General features: G+C 41.1%; 1 protein-coding gene across 1 annotated transcript in view; it reads left to right on the top strand.

Moving 5' to 3' along the window:
- Nucleotides 1–4,593: 4,593 nt before the first annotated feature.
- The window catches only part of LOC133396342 (supervillin-like), a 45,599-nt gene continuing 29,078 nt past the window's right edge, over nucleotides 4,594–21,114 (top strand). The window contains 9 exon segments of the mRNA XM_061666108.1: nucleotides 4,594–5,166; nucleotides 10,308–10,371; nucleotides 11,783–11,874; nucleotides 12,274–12,337; nucleotides 12,420–12,562; nucleotides 12,632–13,349; nucleotides 16,185–16,268; nucleotides 18,335–19,168; nucleotides 20,314–20,348. Coding sequence (XP_061522092.1) covers nucleotides 5,109–5,166; nucleotides 10,308–10,371; nucleotides 11,783–11,874; nucleotides 12,274–12,337; nucleotides 12,420–12,562; nucleotides 12,632–13,349; nucleotides 16,185–16,268; nucleotides 18,335–19,168; nucleotides 20,314–20,348 — 2,092 coding nt within the window. The 5' untranslated portion in view covers nucleotides 4,594–5,108.

The following is a 21,114-nucleotide window of genomic DNA, read 5'->3' as shown; positions in this document are numbered from 1 at the left end:
ATGTCTATTTCAAGAGACAGTAGTGCCAGAAATGTATTTTAATCAAGTGGAATCGAAGTTCTACAATGCAAAACACATAATTGAACCTCTTGATTTTGAAAGATCATCTGGATTATGGTTGGTTATTTATTTATTTAAAAACAAAAATATGCTTAGTTCTTCAATGAGCTGCATCGCTAGACCTCTGGAGCACTTTACTTGGAGTTGCCGCAATCCCAACTTGAGAACACTTATCTGTTTTATTTCGGGAAAGTCATGCTGAGGCGTGTGCACTGCCATGTGTTAATAGACTGTAAAATTGCCACAGAAGGTCAGCATTGTCGTGGTGTATCTATTTGGAGTGTGAATGGAAAGTTTTAGGCTTGAAGTGGTTGTGATAGGAAGCTGATTATGGGGATTGGGGTTTGAGGTCTATTGTATGTGATGTGGAAGGTTGGTGTGCAGAGAGTGCTACACGATCTACGTACATTTACTTGCTGTATATATTTTATAATGTGGCCTTAGAAAGGCCGTGGTCTTTGTCATTACTGGATGTCTTTAAATTATGTACTGGCAATACTTGACTAAACATTAACTATCATACAACTTTTAAAATTGAGTTGTGAGTTGTAAAATCAATAAAATATTGATATTGAGTAAACTTTAATGATCAATGTGTTAGGCATAATGCAGGTGTGTCTTTGGTTGTGTCGCATTGGTGTTTACATGTCACACAAGTGTAAAAAACTGTAAAACATCATTTGAATGTGACTCTTCATGTAATTTCCAATGTCTTTTCTTTTGCCTCAAAATCTTATATAAAGTTAGGTCCTTTTAGTATAAATGTTCGCAAATTAGCAGCAAAGAAAAAGTCAAATTACTTCAACCTTTTCATGCTTGCTAACTGAAGTATACTAAAGTCTTGTACATATGCTAACATCGTGTGTGACACCATCAATTACGGTGACCCAGAAGAAAAAGCAACAAAAAGCAAGCAAGATATCACGTGCAGTCTCCTTTCTTCTTGCCCCTTTCCTCTTTTTATATTCTCTGCCGACGGAGTAATGTAGCTTCAGTGCTCAGGAAAATCATATTTTTCCTTGAGAAATTCGCCACGTTTGTTGTTCAATAAAAATATTACAGGTGGTGCTTCAAAACGTTTCCCAATAAGAATGCGAGGGGTCGCCATTTTTTTATTTTTATTTTTTTTTGCGAGTCGATCGGTGTGCGAGTCAGTCGTCGACTGCAAATAGTTTGTGATTGTTTAGTTCAGCTGTGTCCTGGGTTTAATAGATACCGGTGATCTTGGCAGGCTAGCTGCTTATGAAATATAAAATCTTCATAATTTCCTTGCTCCTAAGATAAGGTGAAATAAACTATTTGGATTTAAGAATTTGATGAATACATTTTCTACACATTCCAAAGCATGTACCGGTACTTGTCTGGATTGATGGTCCTTGTACATATCGGACCCCTCTGCGAAAAATATGTACATTTTCCTGTGGGATGAAGAAAGCCATGAAGGACAGGTCCAAAAGACCAGCCCTGTTGTTTCTTCTTCCGCCAAGTGTTCGCCCTAATCTTCGAGTTTTCAGACCAGGAAGGTGATTCAGCCATTATAAGTGACTACAAGCAGACCTGTTGAGATACCTTTGTGCAGCAGAGGTTGTCTGAAGGGCAAAATAATTGTCTGGAAGTGTTTATCTAATAACGACTGAGTGTACGTGAGCTTGTCCAGGCTGAAATCATCCAGTTTAGTTGACTGAACATCTGGGGAGGTGATTAGTGGAGAGGAACAATTCTGTTATGTATGTCCAGTTCTCCGTGCCGTTTAGTTTCACAATTGTGATTACCTGATACAATTCGATTTGGTAGACCAACTTTGTTGATATAAAGAATGAACAATTTAACACTTAACCAAAAATACACTCTCATAGTTCTTGTTACATTACATTTACAGGTAGCTGATTTTGCTTTAAAGATGTAGACTTTAGATAATTTCTCATTTTTTTCCATGAATATTGAATAAGAAATTTGTAATTTGGTAGGTGCAGAACCTGGGTTAAAGTTTTGTTTGTATTTGTTGTATCAAGTCTGGATCTCAACCTGGGTGAAAATCTTTTCTTTTCTTTTTTTTTTTTCCCTCTTGAATTGTTGATGAAATTATGTACAGTATATTCATTTGTGTGTTACATCACACTGTCCATATTGTTTGATTGACATGGGTGTTACAACTGTACTTCTAATTTGCATTTGGCGACATTTTAAAATGTTAGTACGAGCCTTTATTGCTTTTGGAAGTTCTCTATCTATAATATACAGTTCAATGCCACATACAAATGCATGCGCATATTTCTACAATCCTGGTTCCCAGTGATCCATTTTAATTTCAGATTTACAAAATGTTATAGCAGAGAGAGGGAAGAACAAAGTTCTGGGGCAAGTAATAAATGCATCTCTTGGCATGAAAATGTAACCGCAAAATGATCTGAACATCAGAGGAAATTATTGTGGACAGTCTGCTTTAATTGAAGACAATTGACCTCATGCTCTCTTCGAACCCGGTTTTCACTCTAGTTTTTCGGAAAATGATTCCTAAAGGGATGGTTTCTCCTGGAATCAATCCACTTCTCCACTTCTGTGGCTTCCTTTGTCACAGGCTCTTTGACCCATTCCCGTTCCTTTTATTTGACTGTAGTTTTAGGTTTAAAATGTTTACAGGAAACTGCAATCACTTTAACCATATTTTCTTCAGATTTATTTTTTTCCCTTTTTTCCTATTCCCTTTTGCGGTTTTTCTATAAGCTCGTATATATTGACTGAGCCGACCCTGCAATTCCCCACCAAGGTTTGCGGGCTCAAGCAGGGCTGTATCATTGGAGTAACCTGTAAGGTCTTGCCCATTCTCAGCAGTAGAGCATCATCGTTGCTAATAACAGGGTACTAACCATTGAGCAATTTTTGCGGGGCTGATCTCATCTGTCACATATGAGTCAAAGACCAACGAGTAAGACAGACAGACAGATGTTACATGGTTGGAGGTGCAGAGGTGATGATAGCATTATAGATGGCAGGGTTCGCACGTTCTACCATTCATACCGCTAAATTTGGAGCGTCTGTCTGCGTATGTGCAAGCGTGTTTACATGCTGCTCGATGAGCTCATCTCAGCGGACCTAAAGATGTCATCCCTCAGTGTTTTCTCACGCCTGACCGTCTGCTAGGCTGCATATTAAATCCCCAGTCTAGCCCTCTTTCATGTAGGGTTCGACAACTTTTATAACATCTGTAGTAGTATTATTTCAATTTGTCCCGTAGTACGTCTTACATTTGCATGTATAAGTGGTCCTCTGAGATTAATATATTTTCTCAGCAGTCGCGAATGACCTGGCTCACGTTGACAGGATTTACTGTGTATGCCGGAGATAGATAAGATACACTGCACTGTTTTACCGTCAGCGTCAGAATAAGCGTGTCGGGCCTCTCTGTGAGGCCTTCTCAGTGCAGCGATAAGTGCATCATTGACACACTGACGTATACGGGTGTATGTCTGCACGTTTTCATGTTGGGTTTTGGCCTTCACAGATTGGAGAATCATAATAGGAAAAGGGTTTATGCAGCACATGAATATGTCTAATTGGAATTATTGTGGTATGCCTTGAGGAGGACGTGAGTGTATAAAACGGAGAGTTGTGGGACAGTTCACTTAAATGTCTGTGTTTGAGCCGAATATTGATGGAAGGCTGTTGATATTATGGTTTGGTCATTTTTAATGTAGTTGTTTACACACGTTTGGCGCCTGTGTGATTAGTTCCTCAATTCCCGCTCAGTGGCCAATATGGATTCTTGTCAATATGTGCCCTGAGATTGACTGGTGAATAATCCATGATAATGTCTGCTTCTCAGTTTCAGTCATCTGGGATAAGATCATGCTTTCACATGACACTGAACAGATTAAGCGGCATAGACCCAAAGAGCAAAAACGCAAGGGCAAGATGTAATTGTTTCGATCACTGTTGCTTAGTTAGAGAAGCCGTAGCATTACGTACTATAGACGGTACGAGACAAGTGTTATTGTTTCAACCCGTTTATTGTGGGGGTGTGGCACATTTGATATGAAAATATTAATTCACCACATTGAAGTACTATCAACCCCCTCTCTCCCAGAATTGAAATGCTGTCTGTCAGTTCACAAATGGCTTACTTCGTTCTCCATGAACCAGAAAGTAGCATGCTGAGAACATCATTGAAGCAAAATGCACACACACACACACATTTTTTCACTCCTTTATTTTTCACCCTGCACCAGAATAAAAAAATGGTACAGTCCCATCATTTTACGTCATACAACCTTGTAGCTTTTGTGCTTCTGAGTTAGGGCTACTGAGAGCTCTTCTACAGTACTATTGTTCTCAGTGTTACTTGGACTCTCTTTCTTGCAGTTTCTTTTTCCAATGCGTCTCTCCTTATCTGCCTTCCTGTCTCTGTGCCTTTTATTTAATTCCTGCGGCAAGAGGACTGGAATTTCTCATCAGGCTGAGAGGGTTATTTGTACTCTCTCCTTTCGTCCTGCTCACTTTGGTTCACTCCCATCTAGCCTCTCTCCCCTTCCCCTCATGTTCAGCACGGGTTTCTTTGGCACCCCACTGGTGTTTAGGAGCCAAGGATTTGGAAAGCAGCACTCTCCTCGGACACTCCCAACTTTCCTCGCCTCTGGCTCACGCACTCATCTTGTTGCACCTCTGTGTCTGTCAGGTTTACTCAAACCACTCTGCTGCAATCTGCCGGTGTCATCGGGCCTTGGTTAATGAGCTTAGCATGTGCAGCACAGCTTGTAGCCTTGCATGTTGTTGTTGTGGTGGTGGTGGGGGGCACCCCGAATTGGGTAGCGAGAGAACTAACCAGGACCTCCTTTCTTATATTAGCCCTGCAGCTAGTTTCTCTGTCCTCTGTCCTCCCTGACTTGAATGCTACCTGACTTCACTCTCTCTCTTTTTTGCTTTCGCTCCCTCAGTCTGTCCCAAAGCTTTGTCATAACTGCTTTGTTGCTGCATCACCTCTCGGGTAGCTGCGTCTCTTTCCTCTCTTAAATTCACCTTCTCCAACAACTTTTTTTTGTTCATTTGCCAAAATGTACCGGAACCCGTGGATTTCTAATTATCTGAGCCATGTCAAGTTTTGCAGCGAAGGTAAGAGCATTGGTCTCTGCAGCTCAGGTCGTAGGTTTGGAATTCAATTTTGGAGTTGGTGACAGATTACTCGGATTGAGGGGTTAGGGATAAAATCATAGGAATTGTCCGGTGATGCACAGCAGACCTGCTTCCTTTCTGCTCAATGTCCTTCTTTGCAGACAGCTGTCGTTGCACTTCAGCTGTAGCCTCCAAGGACAGCAGAGCAGTCCTTTGTTTTTTTTTTTTTTTTTTTTTTTTTTTTTTCTCCTTTCTTTAATTTTTTTTTTTTTTTTTTTTTTTTTTTTTTTTTTTTACCCCTAGGGAGCCAGCTATTTCTGAGCTGTGCATCTATCTACCTGCTCTCAAACTTTGAGGAGAAATAGCAAGGAAACAGTATGTTCTTAGTGAGGCTCTCTCTGCTTTAGTAATGAATCTTCATGACAAATTAACAAAATTTCCATTGTAACCAAATTGAGTGTTAATTATATTGAACCAACCACCAAACCTCCTGAAGTCAACTAGCCACCTTTCTGCTTTGTCAAATTTAGCAAATGTGCAGATGAACAATGAATTAATTCTACACCACTGCAAATGATAACCACAATAATGAACATTTTGGTTAATTAATACCTCTGAAAGTGTCAATCAGAACTGAACATTATCATTGTAAAGGCAGAATACCTTTTACAGCCCTTGTATTGTATATCATATTGTGCATGTAGTCATTTCTGTGGGAGGTCAGTGTCAAGCTCATGAGTGTCAAATGTGTCACCAGACTTTCCGCCACAGCACTGCAGTCGCATGCTATGGATGCACTGGAGTTAAGCATGAGGGTTTTCATGTTTTTTGCACAATTTTAAGAAACCTCACTGTCCTTAGACTCCAGTCTGTGAGACTCAGAATCAATTTCATTTTAGTTACAGTGGAATATTCCTGTTAAGACAACACTTGCCTGCTGGACTTGACCTGCAACTTCATGCACGCAGTGTATCTTAGAAGTGCTGGTTTGTTTTTATTATGCCACTTACATTTAACCCCCTTCAGTTGAAAATTATTTTGTGTATACATTTCAAGACAAATATAAATCATATACTGAACCCTGATAGTCTTCTTTATTAACTACGATCCCCAAGGAACCTACAATAAAGGGCAAGTTTCTGTATTTTCTTTGTTTCATGTATGCGATACGTCATTAAAAAACAAGATGTTGCACAAGTGGAAACAAAACTTAACTTTCGATACTTCACAATGTATATTTACAGTATGTGGTGGAGTTCGAGGATGTGACCTTTTGTTATGTAGAAATGAGTTTGCACCGGTGACTGACCGCAGATCTGCGTCTGCTTCTCACTGCCACCCGTCTTTGTAATGTTTCCCGAGTGAAGACTGACTGTTGAGACCTGCTCCCCCCAGGTGGGAATAGCTTGCGATCCACAAGAAGTTCGAGGCTTCTTCACAGTTCACAGTTTGAGGCTTTTATGCCTCGTGCAGGGAGATTGGTTGATTTGAACATCGTTGTTCTTTGCTGCATTGTTTTCTACCCGAGACTTGAATTTTTCACTCTACTTACTAATCATTACCTCTACCATAGATGTTATGATGTCATCACTGTTTAATCTGTAAGCAGATAAAAGCAAAAGTAAAGTTGAAAATATATATTTTTTTTGACACGGAAAAAAATGTCATGCCCACAAATAGTTTATAAAAACACAAAGCTTAATGATCAAAACAGGCATATGCAGGAAGGGCTCTATAGTTCTATAGTGTTAAGTCTTTGAGGCCTGCACTTTGAGTGGCATTCTATTTCTTAATTAGCATTGAAAGCCTAATTGGCTTATTGTTGTAGCCTTTTGTTAAATCACCAGTGTTTGCACCCTTGGGCTTGTGATTCCCCATCTGTTTTGTAACGCTTTGCCTCCTAAACCGTTCTCAGTAAGGCTTTAGTCACAATTTGAGGCTGTCCCCCTCAATGAATGGTGAGGGCAGACCGAGTATGTGGGTAATTGCTTGGAGAAGTAAACATCTACGTGTGCACACGGTGAGTGATGTAATGCAGTCTGCTAAAGCATGACATGTTTCCTTTTGGGTGCTGTAATCCCAAGCATCAAAGTTAATCCTATACCTCACCTTGAACATATGGTCTGCCCTTTTTGCGTCTTAAATTTTGCTACATTTTACACGTTAATATTGAGCAACAGCCACACTTTTAGAGCAACACGCCCATTATGAGGGACAAGTTTCCTTGTTTTTTTTTTTATTTTTTAATAGATTCTTTTGTTTTCTTATTTTATTACTTAAAAACTATCCCTTGCTTCAGATACTGAGTGATGCTGATCCATGACATCATATCTTTTACAGGGTTAACTCAAGCTGGTAGGATACAGTTCAGAGGGATTCCAGGCGAATTTTTTGTCTGCTGTTTCAGGCATCGTGTTTCTGTGCATTCCAGTCTATACCAGAGGCTTTGCTACATCTTTGATCATTACGGGGCTTTTTATGTTTGTGTCTGGAATTACCATTATATTGTGAGGGTGGGGCAGCCGTGGCCCAATGGTTAAGATCATTGCCTGCCACCGTGGGGGACCTTGGTTCAGGACCCCGACGGGACCATCCGCCAACATCTCCCGGACTCACAGCTGTGGTGTCCTTGAGCAAGACACTGATACCCCGAAATGCTCCCCGGGTGCTTCAGCTGCCCCCTGCTCCAGTGTGTTCCACTAACATGTATGTGTTCACTGTGATGGGTTAAATGCAGAGAACAAATTTCGTGTGGATGCATGCATGTTCATGACAATAAAAGATTGATTCTTCTGATTCTTCTTCTTCTTCTGGAGCTAATGACCCACATTTGTAGACCTGACAAAAGCAGTAAGACTGCTGCCCCAGAGGGGAAAAAGCCTACTTTTATACAATTGCAGCCTAATATAAATCACTTTAGTTTATGATTTTTGTTTGACACATTTACTCAAAGGAAAAGTCTGTTATGTCAATGCACAGTATTGTGCAAAAGTCTTACGCCCCTTTTCTATTGTACCCGTCCTACCCCCAGCCAGCTTCGCTCTGCGTGGAACCTCCTGAACCTTCGTTTTAGAACCTCCTGGTTCTAAACGCAGACCGAGGAGGGCGGTGATATAACGGTCGCCTGATTGGCCGACTGATGTAGATGTTTCTTGAAACGCGGTGACTTGTCAGTTTCACAATCATGGCGTCTAACTGCTGCCGCACACTGAGCGACGCCACCAAACCCGACTGAACTGTTGCGCAGTGTGCGTGGTTTGGCAACTGTTTTGATGAGTAGTCAATAAGTCTGCCAGTGGTTTCGCCGCGATTCAAAATTTGAATCGCTGTCTTAACATCCCAACAGATAAGCTTTCCTTTACAGCAAAACGAGTTAGCGAGCCGCGCTGCCGTGTCAAACCATATGAAGCATCAAATATTGTTTTACATCAATACTGAACTATATTCATAATGTATAATATACCTGTTCCATTAATGTGAAAATACAGTTCTGTATCTGCACTTTCATCTAAATCCTTACAAAAATGTGAAAAAAATGTTGTTTTTTTTTGTATAAGGCTCCTATTTTTGTTTTGCCATTTACAATGGACCCCTCAAGGTCCAGCAATTGCAAATTCACCTATTCGCAGAATGTTTTTTTTAATGGAACCTATTGTTTTTTTTTTTTTTTTTTGTTTTTGCGGAAACCCCTGCTTATTTTTATTTTATTTTTTAATTTTTTTTTTAAACCTGATCCCTCGCTTATTTGCTTTTTTTGGGACCCAATCCCTCCTTATTCGATTCTTTTTTTGTTGTTGTTGTTTCCCCACAGCAATTAAAAAATAATTCACGACTCTATTTGATTTTAAAGAAGCTCCAAACATTTCTACTTTGTGTAGGCCAACTAAATGGTATGTAAACTTACTGCATGTGACTTGTGTACAAATTGAGCATTTGTGCAGGCAGGGTTGGTTCATGTGTTCCGTGAATGTAAACACAGCCGTATCAGATAGTATAGTATAATAGTCAAAAAAATATCTGCTATGGTCATTAAATCCGAATTGGGCGCTTGGCTCTACAGTTTGTGTTGCCAAAAAGCTTTCTCCATTATGTAGTACTTGCCTCTGTTGCCTAGTGCTTACTCATGTTGGGTTCAGTTGGTCTTTTAATGAGTGAGCGCGGTCTTAGACGTCTGTTGTGATTTGGTGATGTATAAATAAAAGTTTATTGAATTACTGTCATCTGTCCAATGAAAATATCATTTTAGTCTAATGCCAAAAGCCTGAAAATAAACACTTTGACTTTTAGTGAAAGTACCATTAATGACAGAGACTGTTGATTTGAAATCCTTCTTTGAGTCAGTTTTCATAGCAACAAGAATTATGAATCAAACCATTAGATTCCTGCCCACTGAAGACAGTCATCTTGAATCTTTCAGGGGCTTGCATGGACCATATTCCAACCAGCTGAAACAATACCAGACCCTCCCCAAACATAGCCCAGCACACTGCCCTCTGCAAATAAGCTTTCTCTCTTCCCAAAAGATGTTTCACTCAAGTGGGACTGATTTAAAGCATCAACCCAAACATGCTTAATAGGACCAACCGATAAGCAATTGAGGTGCTGGAGGGTGTTAGGGGTGAGTGGTCGCCAGGGAAAAGTTTTGGGTGGGGCAGCAGTGAAGCCAGTGTATGACTCAGCCCTGAAGTGAACTCTGAGGGATGGAGTGAGACCACATGTTTGTCGTGGAGTTGCATGGATCAATCCATTCAGAGTGTGTTTAAGGAATGAGAAGGGTCATTTCTCCTTGGGCTGTCTTCCACTTTTCAGGCTGTTTGCTTGGCAACCTTGATGTGTGATCAGATTTAACAGCATCTGTGACACACCAGCTATCACTAAAAAGCCATGGGCCATGACATAACACACACACACACACACACAGATACTTCAGATATAGAGGCAATGATGTAATTCAGTAATAACTACTGTATCTCTGAGTTTAGAGGACTGAAAGTCTTTGAGCACAATACAAAAGTTGGTAATTTTGTAAATGTGCCTCATCCAGATAGGGTTATTATTTTCCACATAATGCATTTTGGAATCTCTGGAAGTCCACTCATGAGTGTATTCTTTCAAGAATTATTTCTCTCCTCTGTCCTCAGGACTTACAAGTGACAGCCCGATTACAATTGGCAATACCAGACTCCTACAGAAGAGAGCTCTTAGGTAAGCCACATTATGTAGGAGTACTGAGGTTTTTCTGTTTAGTATCAGCACAAAATAAACTATAAAGTGTCTCTACAAAGACATAAACAGTAGCTGTATGACATGGATGCTGATTGCATTTATTAATTTTTATTGACTGTATGGGAACTCAGTAGTATGCTTAATTGTCTTACAAGTGTAAAAACCTCCTTTTAATGGTAAAATGGCAAATCAAAACATTTCATTTGGAAAGCCAAAGCCATTGTGCAAAGGTGAGTCAATTCAAGTTGCTTCTCACACGGCACACTTTCAAAATTGATAAGACAAATTTTAAGTTTTTCACTGTCAAGAATAAAAAGTAACAAAAAGGATAAAAATGATTTTGATAACAAATGGGGACGTATGATGACGCTAAGGTGTTACTCCTCTGAGTCAGATTACTTCACATAACTTTTGTTTTTCTCTTAACCATGTCCTTCAATTGGGAAAAGGTGTCTCCAAAAGGAAAAGGAAAACCAAACACACTGTACTTGTATATGATCCTTTTATGCATACATCATGCATGGTTTTAACTGAAACGTTGAGGCATATTTTTCCATAAATATTGGTCTAATTCCCTATTGTAAAACTGCAGGAAAATTTTGACTTTACAAGTTGGACCTGGATACAATATTGTATAGTAGTACCTGTTTAACATGACTTTGTTGGGCAGCTGTGTTATAGAAAAGAAAGATACAGCAGGAAAACCTCAAATACAGCCAGTGTCTTTGTCCAGTTAAGTAAATGTTTGTCACTGTGTAGTGTGCTAGTATAGTACGGTACTGCTGCAGCATTAGAGACACTGCTCAGGATGCTGGCAGGCTGTCAAATACTCCACCCGGCCTACAGATTAGCCTTCATACTGTTGAGTTACCTTACCAGCAGTAACACAAGTGTGGGAAAGAATCCTTCACTTAACAGCATTGTGAATGTAGCGGTCAAATGAAGGATTCAAGTGTTTTTGTAGATGAGGTTAAACAACACTGTGGTTTCTGGAAGGGACAAAAACACACCCACAGCACTGTTTTTTAAATTCTTCACATCTGGACCACATTTTTTTGTGGTTTTAGATCAAATCCCAAATAACTTAATAGAGATTTATTGTATATCTGTGTCAGGTTGAAGGGTTTCGTCGACCATATCGCAATTTCTAATGTATATCCTTGCTGACATTACTTAGTCCAAAACTAAATTTCTTGAAAATGTAATAAAACATATTAATTCAAAAGAATCAGTTCATTTGAACTGATGAGCAAACTAAAAAATGTACCACTCTGTTTCTTGCGACAGTACTTGTACTAAGTCTATAAACAATGTTCCCCCCCCCCCCCCCCCCCCCCCCCAGCAGTTCTGTTTCTATAGCCAATAATACAACTTTTCCTTGAACACTCAGCTTCCAAAAAGAATTCTCCTTTGACGAAAAGGGCGATCCAGTCAAAGTTACCAAGGATATAGATACTAGTCTCTTGGCTAATTTCAAAAAAGGTATGTGCAACTGTTTTTGTTTGTATACAGCACTTCCAAATGATTGTCAACAATCTTATTTTTATTTGAACATTGTCTCCTGTCATATTGTATGAGCTAAAACTACTGTATAATAATTAAACCCTAACTATTCTATTCAATTCAAAATATATTTACACTGTATATACTGTGACTAAAAAGCCATTGCTGTGTACTGGTCTATGAATATACTGTCGTTGTATAATGCTATGCGGGTGGTCATTCACCTTGACAAGTTTACAGTCTGGCCCTGTAAGCAAGAATTCACTCTCTCTTTGCCAACTTTTATCAAGTGCTACCTTGACACTCCAAATGTTGAATCATGTTTTACCAAGCAATACAGAGTAATTGTTTTCTCCAATTTTTCGCTCTCATTTGAAGTCTCTGAGTTGAGGAAACGATTTGAAGGCATTGCCACAAGCACGAGTCACTGGGAAATGAACAGGTAGGGAGGTGCTAGACCTTCTTGTACTGGCTATTGATTCTACTGATGATGATTACAACGTCCCTCCTGTCCACGTGTGTAGAAAGGAGCGCATTGCTCGGCGATTGGAGGGCATTGAGGGTGAGGTGCAACCATCTCTTCTGCCCAATTTGGTTGCCAACCGGCTTCTGGAAGAGGATACACCGCGATACACGAGAGCGTCTGACCCCTGCGAGCCCTGTGGTGGTGAGATACAAATATTACTAATAGTTCGTTGTTAGCATTCAGAAAAGCCCTAACTTGTGCCCGCTGTAGTTACAGTGCAAAGGTATGGAATGGAAGGATTGGAAAATCCAGATATGCAGCCAGTGTTTCCTGAGCGACAGTCCAGAACTCAATGCAGATCTGACCCTAAAGCCTCCAATCACACCGATCATGTCTACAGTTCATCCTCATCCACCAAAGGTGCTCCAGAGCTAGAGTCCAAAGCTGAACGCATTGCCCGCTACAAGGCGGAACGGCGTCGGCAGCTTGCTGAGCGTTATGGCATCTCTTTGGACCAGGAGCCAGACATGGACTGTCCATCTCCGTACACTCGTACTCTGGAAGAGCCTGAGGGCTCCGCAAGGCATAACAAAGCGGAGTTTGTCGCAGATGAAGAGAGCGACATCACTATGAATTCCTACACTTCCATCGATAGCCCGAGGAGAGGGCAAAGTGTGCCCCAACACGGCCATCCCGAGACCGGATATGAAATGAGTCGAGGCAGAGTAGACTCGTTCTCGGAGCGGGAGAGACTCATGAACCTGGAGAATCAACGCAGGGCAGCTGCTCCTGAGCCATCCGCTTACATGGATGTGACATCATTGTCCTCCAGCGCGAGGGCGCCTGCTAAGGACTACACCGTCACAGGCGTGCCGCCGAGCTCACCCAAGATGAGCAGACATCCTTCTCTCCCCTCACCGAAACACGGGGCATCACCTGGCGACCTCTTTATTGAGCAGCAGGCCCATAACATACTCAACAGACATGGGTGAGCACTCTTTGTGGTCTTTCTGTGCCCTTCTCGCCTTATTTTGTCAATTTGTTGGGGGCTTTTTCAATTGTCATGAATTAGGATTTTTCAAAAGTTAAAGGTCTTAATTATCCTTAAAAATGACACGTGAACGACACGGACCCCATTTTCTGTACTAATCATTGTCAAAAACAATGATCAATTGTATAATTAGTGTTTTGCATTTTACCATTAAAGAGATTGCAGATGGCAAGTAGCAGCATGCAAATTATCTAAACAACACAACCAAATATGATTCCCTTTATTGCAGTCCCTGTAAAAAGGTTTCATACGTATTGATATAATGTATTATCTATTATATATGTGGACGACTGGTTAGCACATCTGCCTAACAGCTCTGAGGACCCGGGTTCACGTCCCGGCCCCACTTGGGTGGAGTTGGCATGTTCTCCCTGTGCCTGCGTGGGGTTCCTTCGCATACTCCGGTTCCTCCCACATCACAAAAACATGCATAGTAGGTTGATTGACGACTCTAACTTGCCCGCAGGTGTAAATGGTTGTTGTGTACTTGCCCTGCGATTGGCTGGCGCCGCTCACCCAGAGTCAGCTGGGATAGGGTCCAGCACGCCCTCGCGGGCGACCCCAGTGAGGATAAGCGGTTCGGAAAATGGATGGATGGTCTTAAATCTTGCAGCTACAGTGTACAGCTAATAGTGTTGCATCAGTTGTTCTGCATATATATTTGACATGCCATCAAACCACTGAGAAATTATTTTCATATAACTGCAAGCTTAAAATGATCTGTTTTTTTTGGCATATATCCATGATCTGATTTGTCCCTTTGCTACTGACCCCTCCTCTGGTTTTTTTCCATGGCAAATTACGACATATTGAGAAACTTCAAGTTCAACTCCAGGCCACGCTGTTGCAATAGTGCAATTGGCTTTGTAGTGGAGCGAAGTTAATTGTTCCTCTTTGGGCATTTTTTATTGATGCTATTGACAAATGTAATGCTTTTATCTTTTGTCCAGGAAAACCCGGGAAATAGTTAATTCTTTCCATGATGATACACTCGCCATGTCAGGGAGGCATGGCGGCGGGAGTAGTGATGCCCATTTCAAATTCCAAATTCAAAACAAAACCTCATAGAACAAGATTATGAATGCCCAGTTTCTGTCGATGCTGCGCAAAAGCACTTTGATTACACCAAACTTATCCAGTACAGTGGAACCTCAGTTCACGAATGTGCCTTTTCACAAACAATTTAATTTGCCAACATAAGTTTGGGATAAATATTCCTTTGGTTCAAGAACTATGCTGTAGTTTACATTTACATCATTAGCTCTGTGCATCACATATTTCAGGTACAGTATCTTTGCTTTTTGCTGTAAATTAGGCCTCAGTATATCTCCCTAGAAAGTGAAAAGTGCAAGTGATTGTGCTTATATGAAACCCTGGACAGTGTCACGGCTCTGGCGGCGTCAGTTTCCTCAAATGCATTAATGCACAAAGTCACGGCTGGTGCACCTGACGGAGCACTGCAATCCAGCTAAGTGCATTTTTGGAATGTCACCCCTGCCCTCAGCTTCCCCCCTGCCCTGCATGTGGCTCCTTGGCTCGCCATCTTGAACCATTCACCTGCGCCTAGGTGTGTCGGCTGGTGTCCCGCTGTCAGTTCCTTGCCAGATGTCCTCAACAGCCATGTATGAAGGAGACTTGGTTCTTGGGCTGGAATCAATTAATCACGTTTCTATTCATTTTAACTGGAAAAATGTCTTCGGTTAATGAACATTTCAGGTCGCGGAGCAAATGAAGTTTGTAAACTGAGGTTCCGCTGTATAATATACAAAATCAATCTGTCAAGGTTTGGAGGAGGACCATTGATTCTTAAGGACATTTTGCACAATGGCGTTATGGGAACAGTTTAGGAAGGGCTCTATTTTTTTGCATGACTCCGCCCCTGTGCACAAAGCAAGGTCCATAAAGTCCTGGCTGGATGAATACGGAAGAATCTTGAATGACTGGCACGGCGCACTTAACCCAACATTCCCTTAGACACTCTCCAGAATATTGTAAAAAGTCTTCCTGGAAGAGTGAAAGTTCCGGTTAATGGTAGAACAACTCTAAATGTCCTTTCATTTGATGTTTACTTCCAAAATTTTCTGTATTTTGGCATGTGTCCCATTATAGTTCATTATCTGCACACATTGTATTTTTTGTTCTTACTACAAAAGAAGCTCCATGGCCCTGGACAGTTTACTGTTGCTAACAGCTCTCGCTTTGGCTTGCCATGTTGTTTTCCCTCTAGTGCAGGAAAGTGTTATTAGTGTGCAGATTAGTGTGACCTCTTGGCCACATCTGTCTTACAGCAGGGCATGATGAAGTAACTGCTTTACTTTAGCAGTTGTAAAGTGTTATCTTTTCATAATCAGTTCCATGTGACTACATACAAGTTCTTTTAGGTCAGCGTGATCTTCGTCGTGGCAGAGTACCTCCTAATTAAATTTATGATTTGATATGGCGCTATCAAATTGAGTGACGTGCATTTGTCTCATCACATTCTTGCTTTGCTGTTTTATAATTGACTGCCAGTGTTCATGACGCTTTGATTATAGAAACAGCTGATGACAATTGAATCAGTAAGCTGTGTGTGGGACACCTCTGTCAATTTCACAATGTTAATTAAATGTCTAATTAAATTAGCAAGACAACCAGCATTCTTAATATGTTTCTGCTAGTAGCCAAAGTCATGCCTGTCAAGCACATTATGACGTTAAATGTTTGTGTCTGCGTGGAAAAATAAAGTAGAATCCTGTTGCCCATGTATTCTCATATTTCCCTTCAATGGTACAGTACAAGCGCAAAACTGTGCACTGATTGGTTCCTCGAGACTGATGCTGATGGCGACACCCACTCCTTAATCAACTGGCCCTCGAGGTACACCAAACCTGGTCGTGTCTCACCCAAAATCACCCTCATGTTCCTGTCCAGCTTGGTCTTTCCCATCAAGCCTTAAAAGCACTGCTTCTTAAACTGTCAGTACAGGACCTCTCTAATTCTCAAAACACTCCTTTTACTACTACTTTTTCTGTGTTGTTATTTTTTTGGGGGGTGAGAAAACTATGCTTATGTAGTTCAGGATGCCTAACTGATCAGAAGAAGCTTAAGAATCTCTGCTTTTGAGCTTTGACAGCCAGCTGGCCCCATCGTTGTCATCTTCTCTGCCCCGAGTTTCAGTTCCAATTCTTAAGACAATAACTTTATTCTCAACCTCATTCTGGTGTGAAAGATTGAATCCCCTTGCTGAAATGCGTTGAAGGCCATACCTTGTTGCATAATAACATATAACCTATTAACCAACTGTAATTTTGCAAAGTCATACTGCAGGAAAATGCAGTGTTGATTTGTGTTAATAATTAACACTTTCACCTTCACTCGTGGAGATGTGCATAATTAAGCAACTTTTTAAAAACTTTTTTTAATCTCAATTTCCATGTTTCTATTAATCGCGCATGATATCTGATGGGGATAGGAGTTACATCTCTGTCCTAATACTCCTTCCGTGTTCATATTTTTATTGTTGCAGTTGCTGTTGTTTTATGATGATTTAAAAAAAAAAATAATTATTATTTTCTTGTGAAGTAAATCCATGGTTAAGATGAAATGACATTTTCTGTATTTTTCACGGTCATTCTTGCTTTGTGAATTCACCAATTGATGTCAATAGAAACTAGTAATCCACTGTACGGTTTTCTGTTTTCTTTTGCCAGAGTTCAGTACGTCTTTTGTGTATAACAAACAGTAGTGCAGCTTTTTTTCTCTCTCAAAATTGTCTTTATTTTGCCAGTAAGCAACAACTGCATTTTTTTTTTTTTTTTTTTTTAAGATAACCATTAGCACAACTCTTTCAAATGATAAGCTCCCTCTTTTCCTTGACTATTTGCATACATGTGACAATACCGTAGTATAACATATGTATAACAATTTAAAACATATATAGAAACTGTAACAGTCAGATTAAGCATGGGTCACTTGGTCATGCGCTGCAGATATAACAGTAATCGTAACGATTAAATTAATTTTGCTGCAATGTGTTCGACAGTCAAGACGCAACAAAACATGGCTCAAACGTTTTCTTTAAGTGACCTAACATCTCATCTTCGACCAGAGAAAAGGGCACAGATTATGGTTTCTTATTTCTCTTAAGTGACACAGTAGATGTGTTCAAAAGCATTCTCCATAAATGTTTTTGCTGGTCATACCTTTCCAAGTCGATCCACTGTCGCGTGCCCAACAAGCTTCGTATCAGGATACGAACACAGGAGAAGCTTGGTCATATTGTTTGCAGACAGTAAAATGTCTGTTCACAGTTTTCACTCCCACGGCATTGTATTCGATGGCGAAAGTGAAATTAATCCACAATGGAGATCTCAATGAAGCCGCTGCTGCTTTAAAGTTTTGTCTCTCAAATCCTCTTGCTCGTGCTAGTGGTTTTACATTTTACCGTGTCCATGAGCTGCACTTTGAAGCCGGATACAGTTACAAGTGTGAGTGGGTGAACACGCAACAGGCACACACGCACATTGTGTCAATGCAAAGTGAATTGCATAAGTCCGTAAGCGTGTACTGTCCAGTGCAGAGCGTACCGAACGTGCCATCCCTAATGGAAACCATCTAGAGAGATTTATTTAACCTATATACAATTATTAAACTCAACAATTAAAACAAGCCAGTTAGGAAGGGTCAAATGGTTCAAATGTATTTACTAATTTGATAATTAAATATGGTATTTTTTTTAAACAAAAAAAAAAATACAGGCTTTGATTTAATTGAAGAATGATAAACATTTCTAAGTGATTTATTTCATACACCATTCTAATCAAACAAAGGACCTTTTTATTTCTCAATGTACAGGATTTTTTTTGTATTTTGTTTTGGCTTGATTTTTGATGCACATTTGGTCTAATGGTGAAAATATTAACCAGCTCTTTGTTTCCCTGAAGAATAAGAGTTAGAGAGAGGCTTGCGAAGGAGGATGCTCGCCAGAGGAGCCCAGAGCCGGGAAGTGTCGCAGAGGCGCCGACATACCGCAGACAATTTCAGCATCAGCCATCTGCGTGGAACAGCACAGACCCACTGACTCCTCAGCAGAACAACTCCCACCCTCAACATCACGCTCAGCTCTCTCAGTCCGGCCCACCAGCGGGACTAGATTTTGTCAGTTATCCCAGTTATCTGTCCATGACCTCTGGTGCTCCATCCAGAGCGGAGGAGCTCCCAGATGAAGAAAGTGAGGAGACGGGTGGCGTTAGGACAGAGGGCCTCCTGCGTAGTAGGAAAGCAGTAATACCCTTAGAGGTCTGCCGCAGGGAGAGGAGCACTATGGACCCGTGTAGAGGAATAGGAGAAGATGAGCTGAGGACCTCCAAAGCGCACACTGAGTTTGACGATCCCGCAAGAAGAGGTCACAGAGGCAGAGCAAGATGGGAAACGGCAGAGTCAGCCAGACACACAGAGCACACCAGCCATCAACAAGAAGCCGGCAGTAGGTCCAGAGAGCGGGAAAATGCCATTTATGTCCACAAAGGGGGGTCTGCATCTCACATCCGACCCAAGGCGGTGCATGCACGCCCAGAAGGAGGCTCCATCCCTGCTGCAGCAAATCCTGGTGATCAAGAGCGAGGTCAAAGGAGCTTGCATCGCCACATGCAGGATCCTCAGGAGCTCAAGAAGTATAATGCAGAAAGTCACCAGGACAGCCGTGTGTCTGTGGCCCAGCTCAGAAATTCTTACATGGAAAGCTCCGCCATGCCTCCAAGCAGACGCAGAGCTGAACTGTAGGTGGAAAATGCATCTTAAGAGCTGGCTGTTGTGGACCTCACACTTGTGCTTGCTATTTAACATCCACTGCTGCTCATTCATTAACAAGCAACTTTGTCTGGTGCTCAGTGATGTTGCGGAGTTGCCCCTCTATAGGAAACTCATGCAATACACCTCTTAATTGGCACCATATGCTGCTATTAAATATTTTGTAGTCTAAACACTAACACATATGCACATGCTTAATGTCATTCCTAATTTATGACTTTTTAAATGTGCATTTAAACAATTCCATTGTCGCCATTCACCTCTTGGTCTCTTCCTCACTTGCTGTATTTTCTTTCTTTTGGGTACTTTTGCCATTGCTCCCTCTCCTGTGTGAGGCCCCCCAGTGATGCAGTGGAGAGGGATGAGGGCCAAGCAGGCTACCAAGCCCCATGCAGGGGGCAAGGGGACAGGGCGCGCAGACCCTTCCACTATATCTGTCCGGGGGAGTGTAGAAAGACATCAGAGAGGTTTAGAACACAGCCCATCACATCATCTGAGCGCCAGGAGACTGCTAGGTACACTTTGGATGCAATAATGCATGGCCCTGCAGGGAAAATTCCACAAAACGTGATCATGCATGTTGGAGAAATTACAAGTGTTCATTTCCGCATTTTGTTGTTGGTGAACAGTCAAACATTTTGCAATAAATCCATAATCACATTACTAGAAGGAGCCAGATTATTCTCACAGGCCACTTTCCATAGCAGCAAAAAAGTAGACATTTCCCCCCGTTCCCCTTAACAACATGAGCAAACTTGCACAATGATTTAAGGTCAACGGTAGTTCTGATTGGGCCTCACAGCAGTGGCCATTACGTGTGGTCATACTAGGAAAGCATGAATTGTCCTTTGTTGGTGCTCTCACTGTGACCACAGAACTGAACCGACATCTGTAATGCGGTCTAATTGGCCAGCTTACTTTGCTTTACTGTTCTTCTAACACTCAACATTTCAGCATACCATAACTGTCCACTTCTCACCAAAATGCTTCTCGTCCTCTGCGTCGAGGGTTTTCTCTCATTTTTGTTCCAAACGGCTCGTCACCCTTTAATTTCATCAACATAGACGTCTTGCTGATTTGACTGATTATCACTTTCTTTTTTTATTTGTTGAAGGTCCTGTGTGAGCGCTGAGTTGGCTTCCAATGAAGGTAAATAGCATATTTGGTTCTTATTTTACCCAAGCTGTATGATACAACTGTTGGTATGACACAAGGGTGACAATAGCACCAATAAAATGCTAGCATGCAAGTATATATTATTTGGATTAATTGTATAATTTGGTTTGCAACTTTTTGGTCTTCCCACCATACGTACAATAGTTGGGAGCAAAGAGAAAGCACAGAACCAGTGACTGTCCTCACGCTTGAGTATGATTTATGCAGAATGAGACAGGTGTGAGTGCCACGGCTGTACGAACAAACACTCTGCAGTATATGTGACATGACATCATCTGACAAATATTTCTTTGATTGACAGTCACACTCTCTGCTCCCTTTTGAATCAGTACAAAAAAAGTATGTGTGAGAGACAGGGCCACTACACTAAGCACCAGTAAATCCAAATCTTGGCACCCTGACAATACCATTAAAGTAGATGAGGTATAATGTGTAAATGTATTTTTAAGTCTTTTAAGTATGGACCGCTGTTACGAGAGCCAGAATTGTTGAAGCGTTTTTTGTGTGGAGAAGACTGCAGTTTCGAAAACATTTGAACGTGTATTTGTTCTCTCAATTGTATCCGTCAAAAACTTAAGCTAACGCAGTCCCCTGTGTCTTGACATCTGGATCTCTTCCCCCCCCCCCCCAAAATTTGCATCTTTACTGAAAAGTAGATTGGCCTTCAATGACAGTGCTTATCTGCTTGACAGTGAACAATTTACATCAATTATGGCTTTTTATGCTTACGGTTAATGCA

This window comes from Phycodurus eques, chromosome 21 (genome assembly GCF_024500275.1).
Source record: "Phycodurus eques isolate BA_2022a chromosome 21, UOR_Pequ_1.1, whole genome shotgun sequence".
In the NCBI taxonomy this organism is placed as follows: Eukaryota; Metazoa; Chordata; class Actinopteri; order Syngnathiformes; family Syngnathidae; genus Phycodurus; species Phycodurus eques.
Note: the sequence above shows the minus strand (reverse complement) of the source record. Positions and strands in the feature narration are given on the sequence as shown.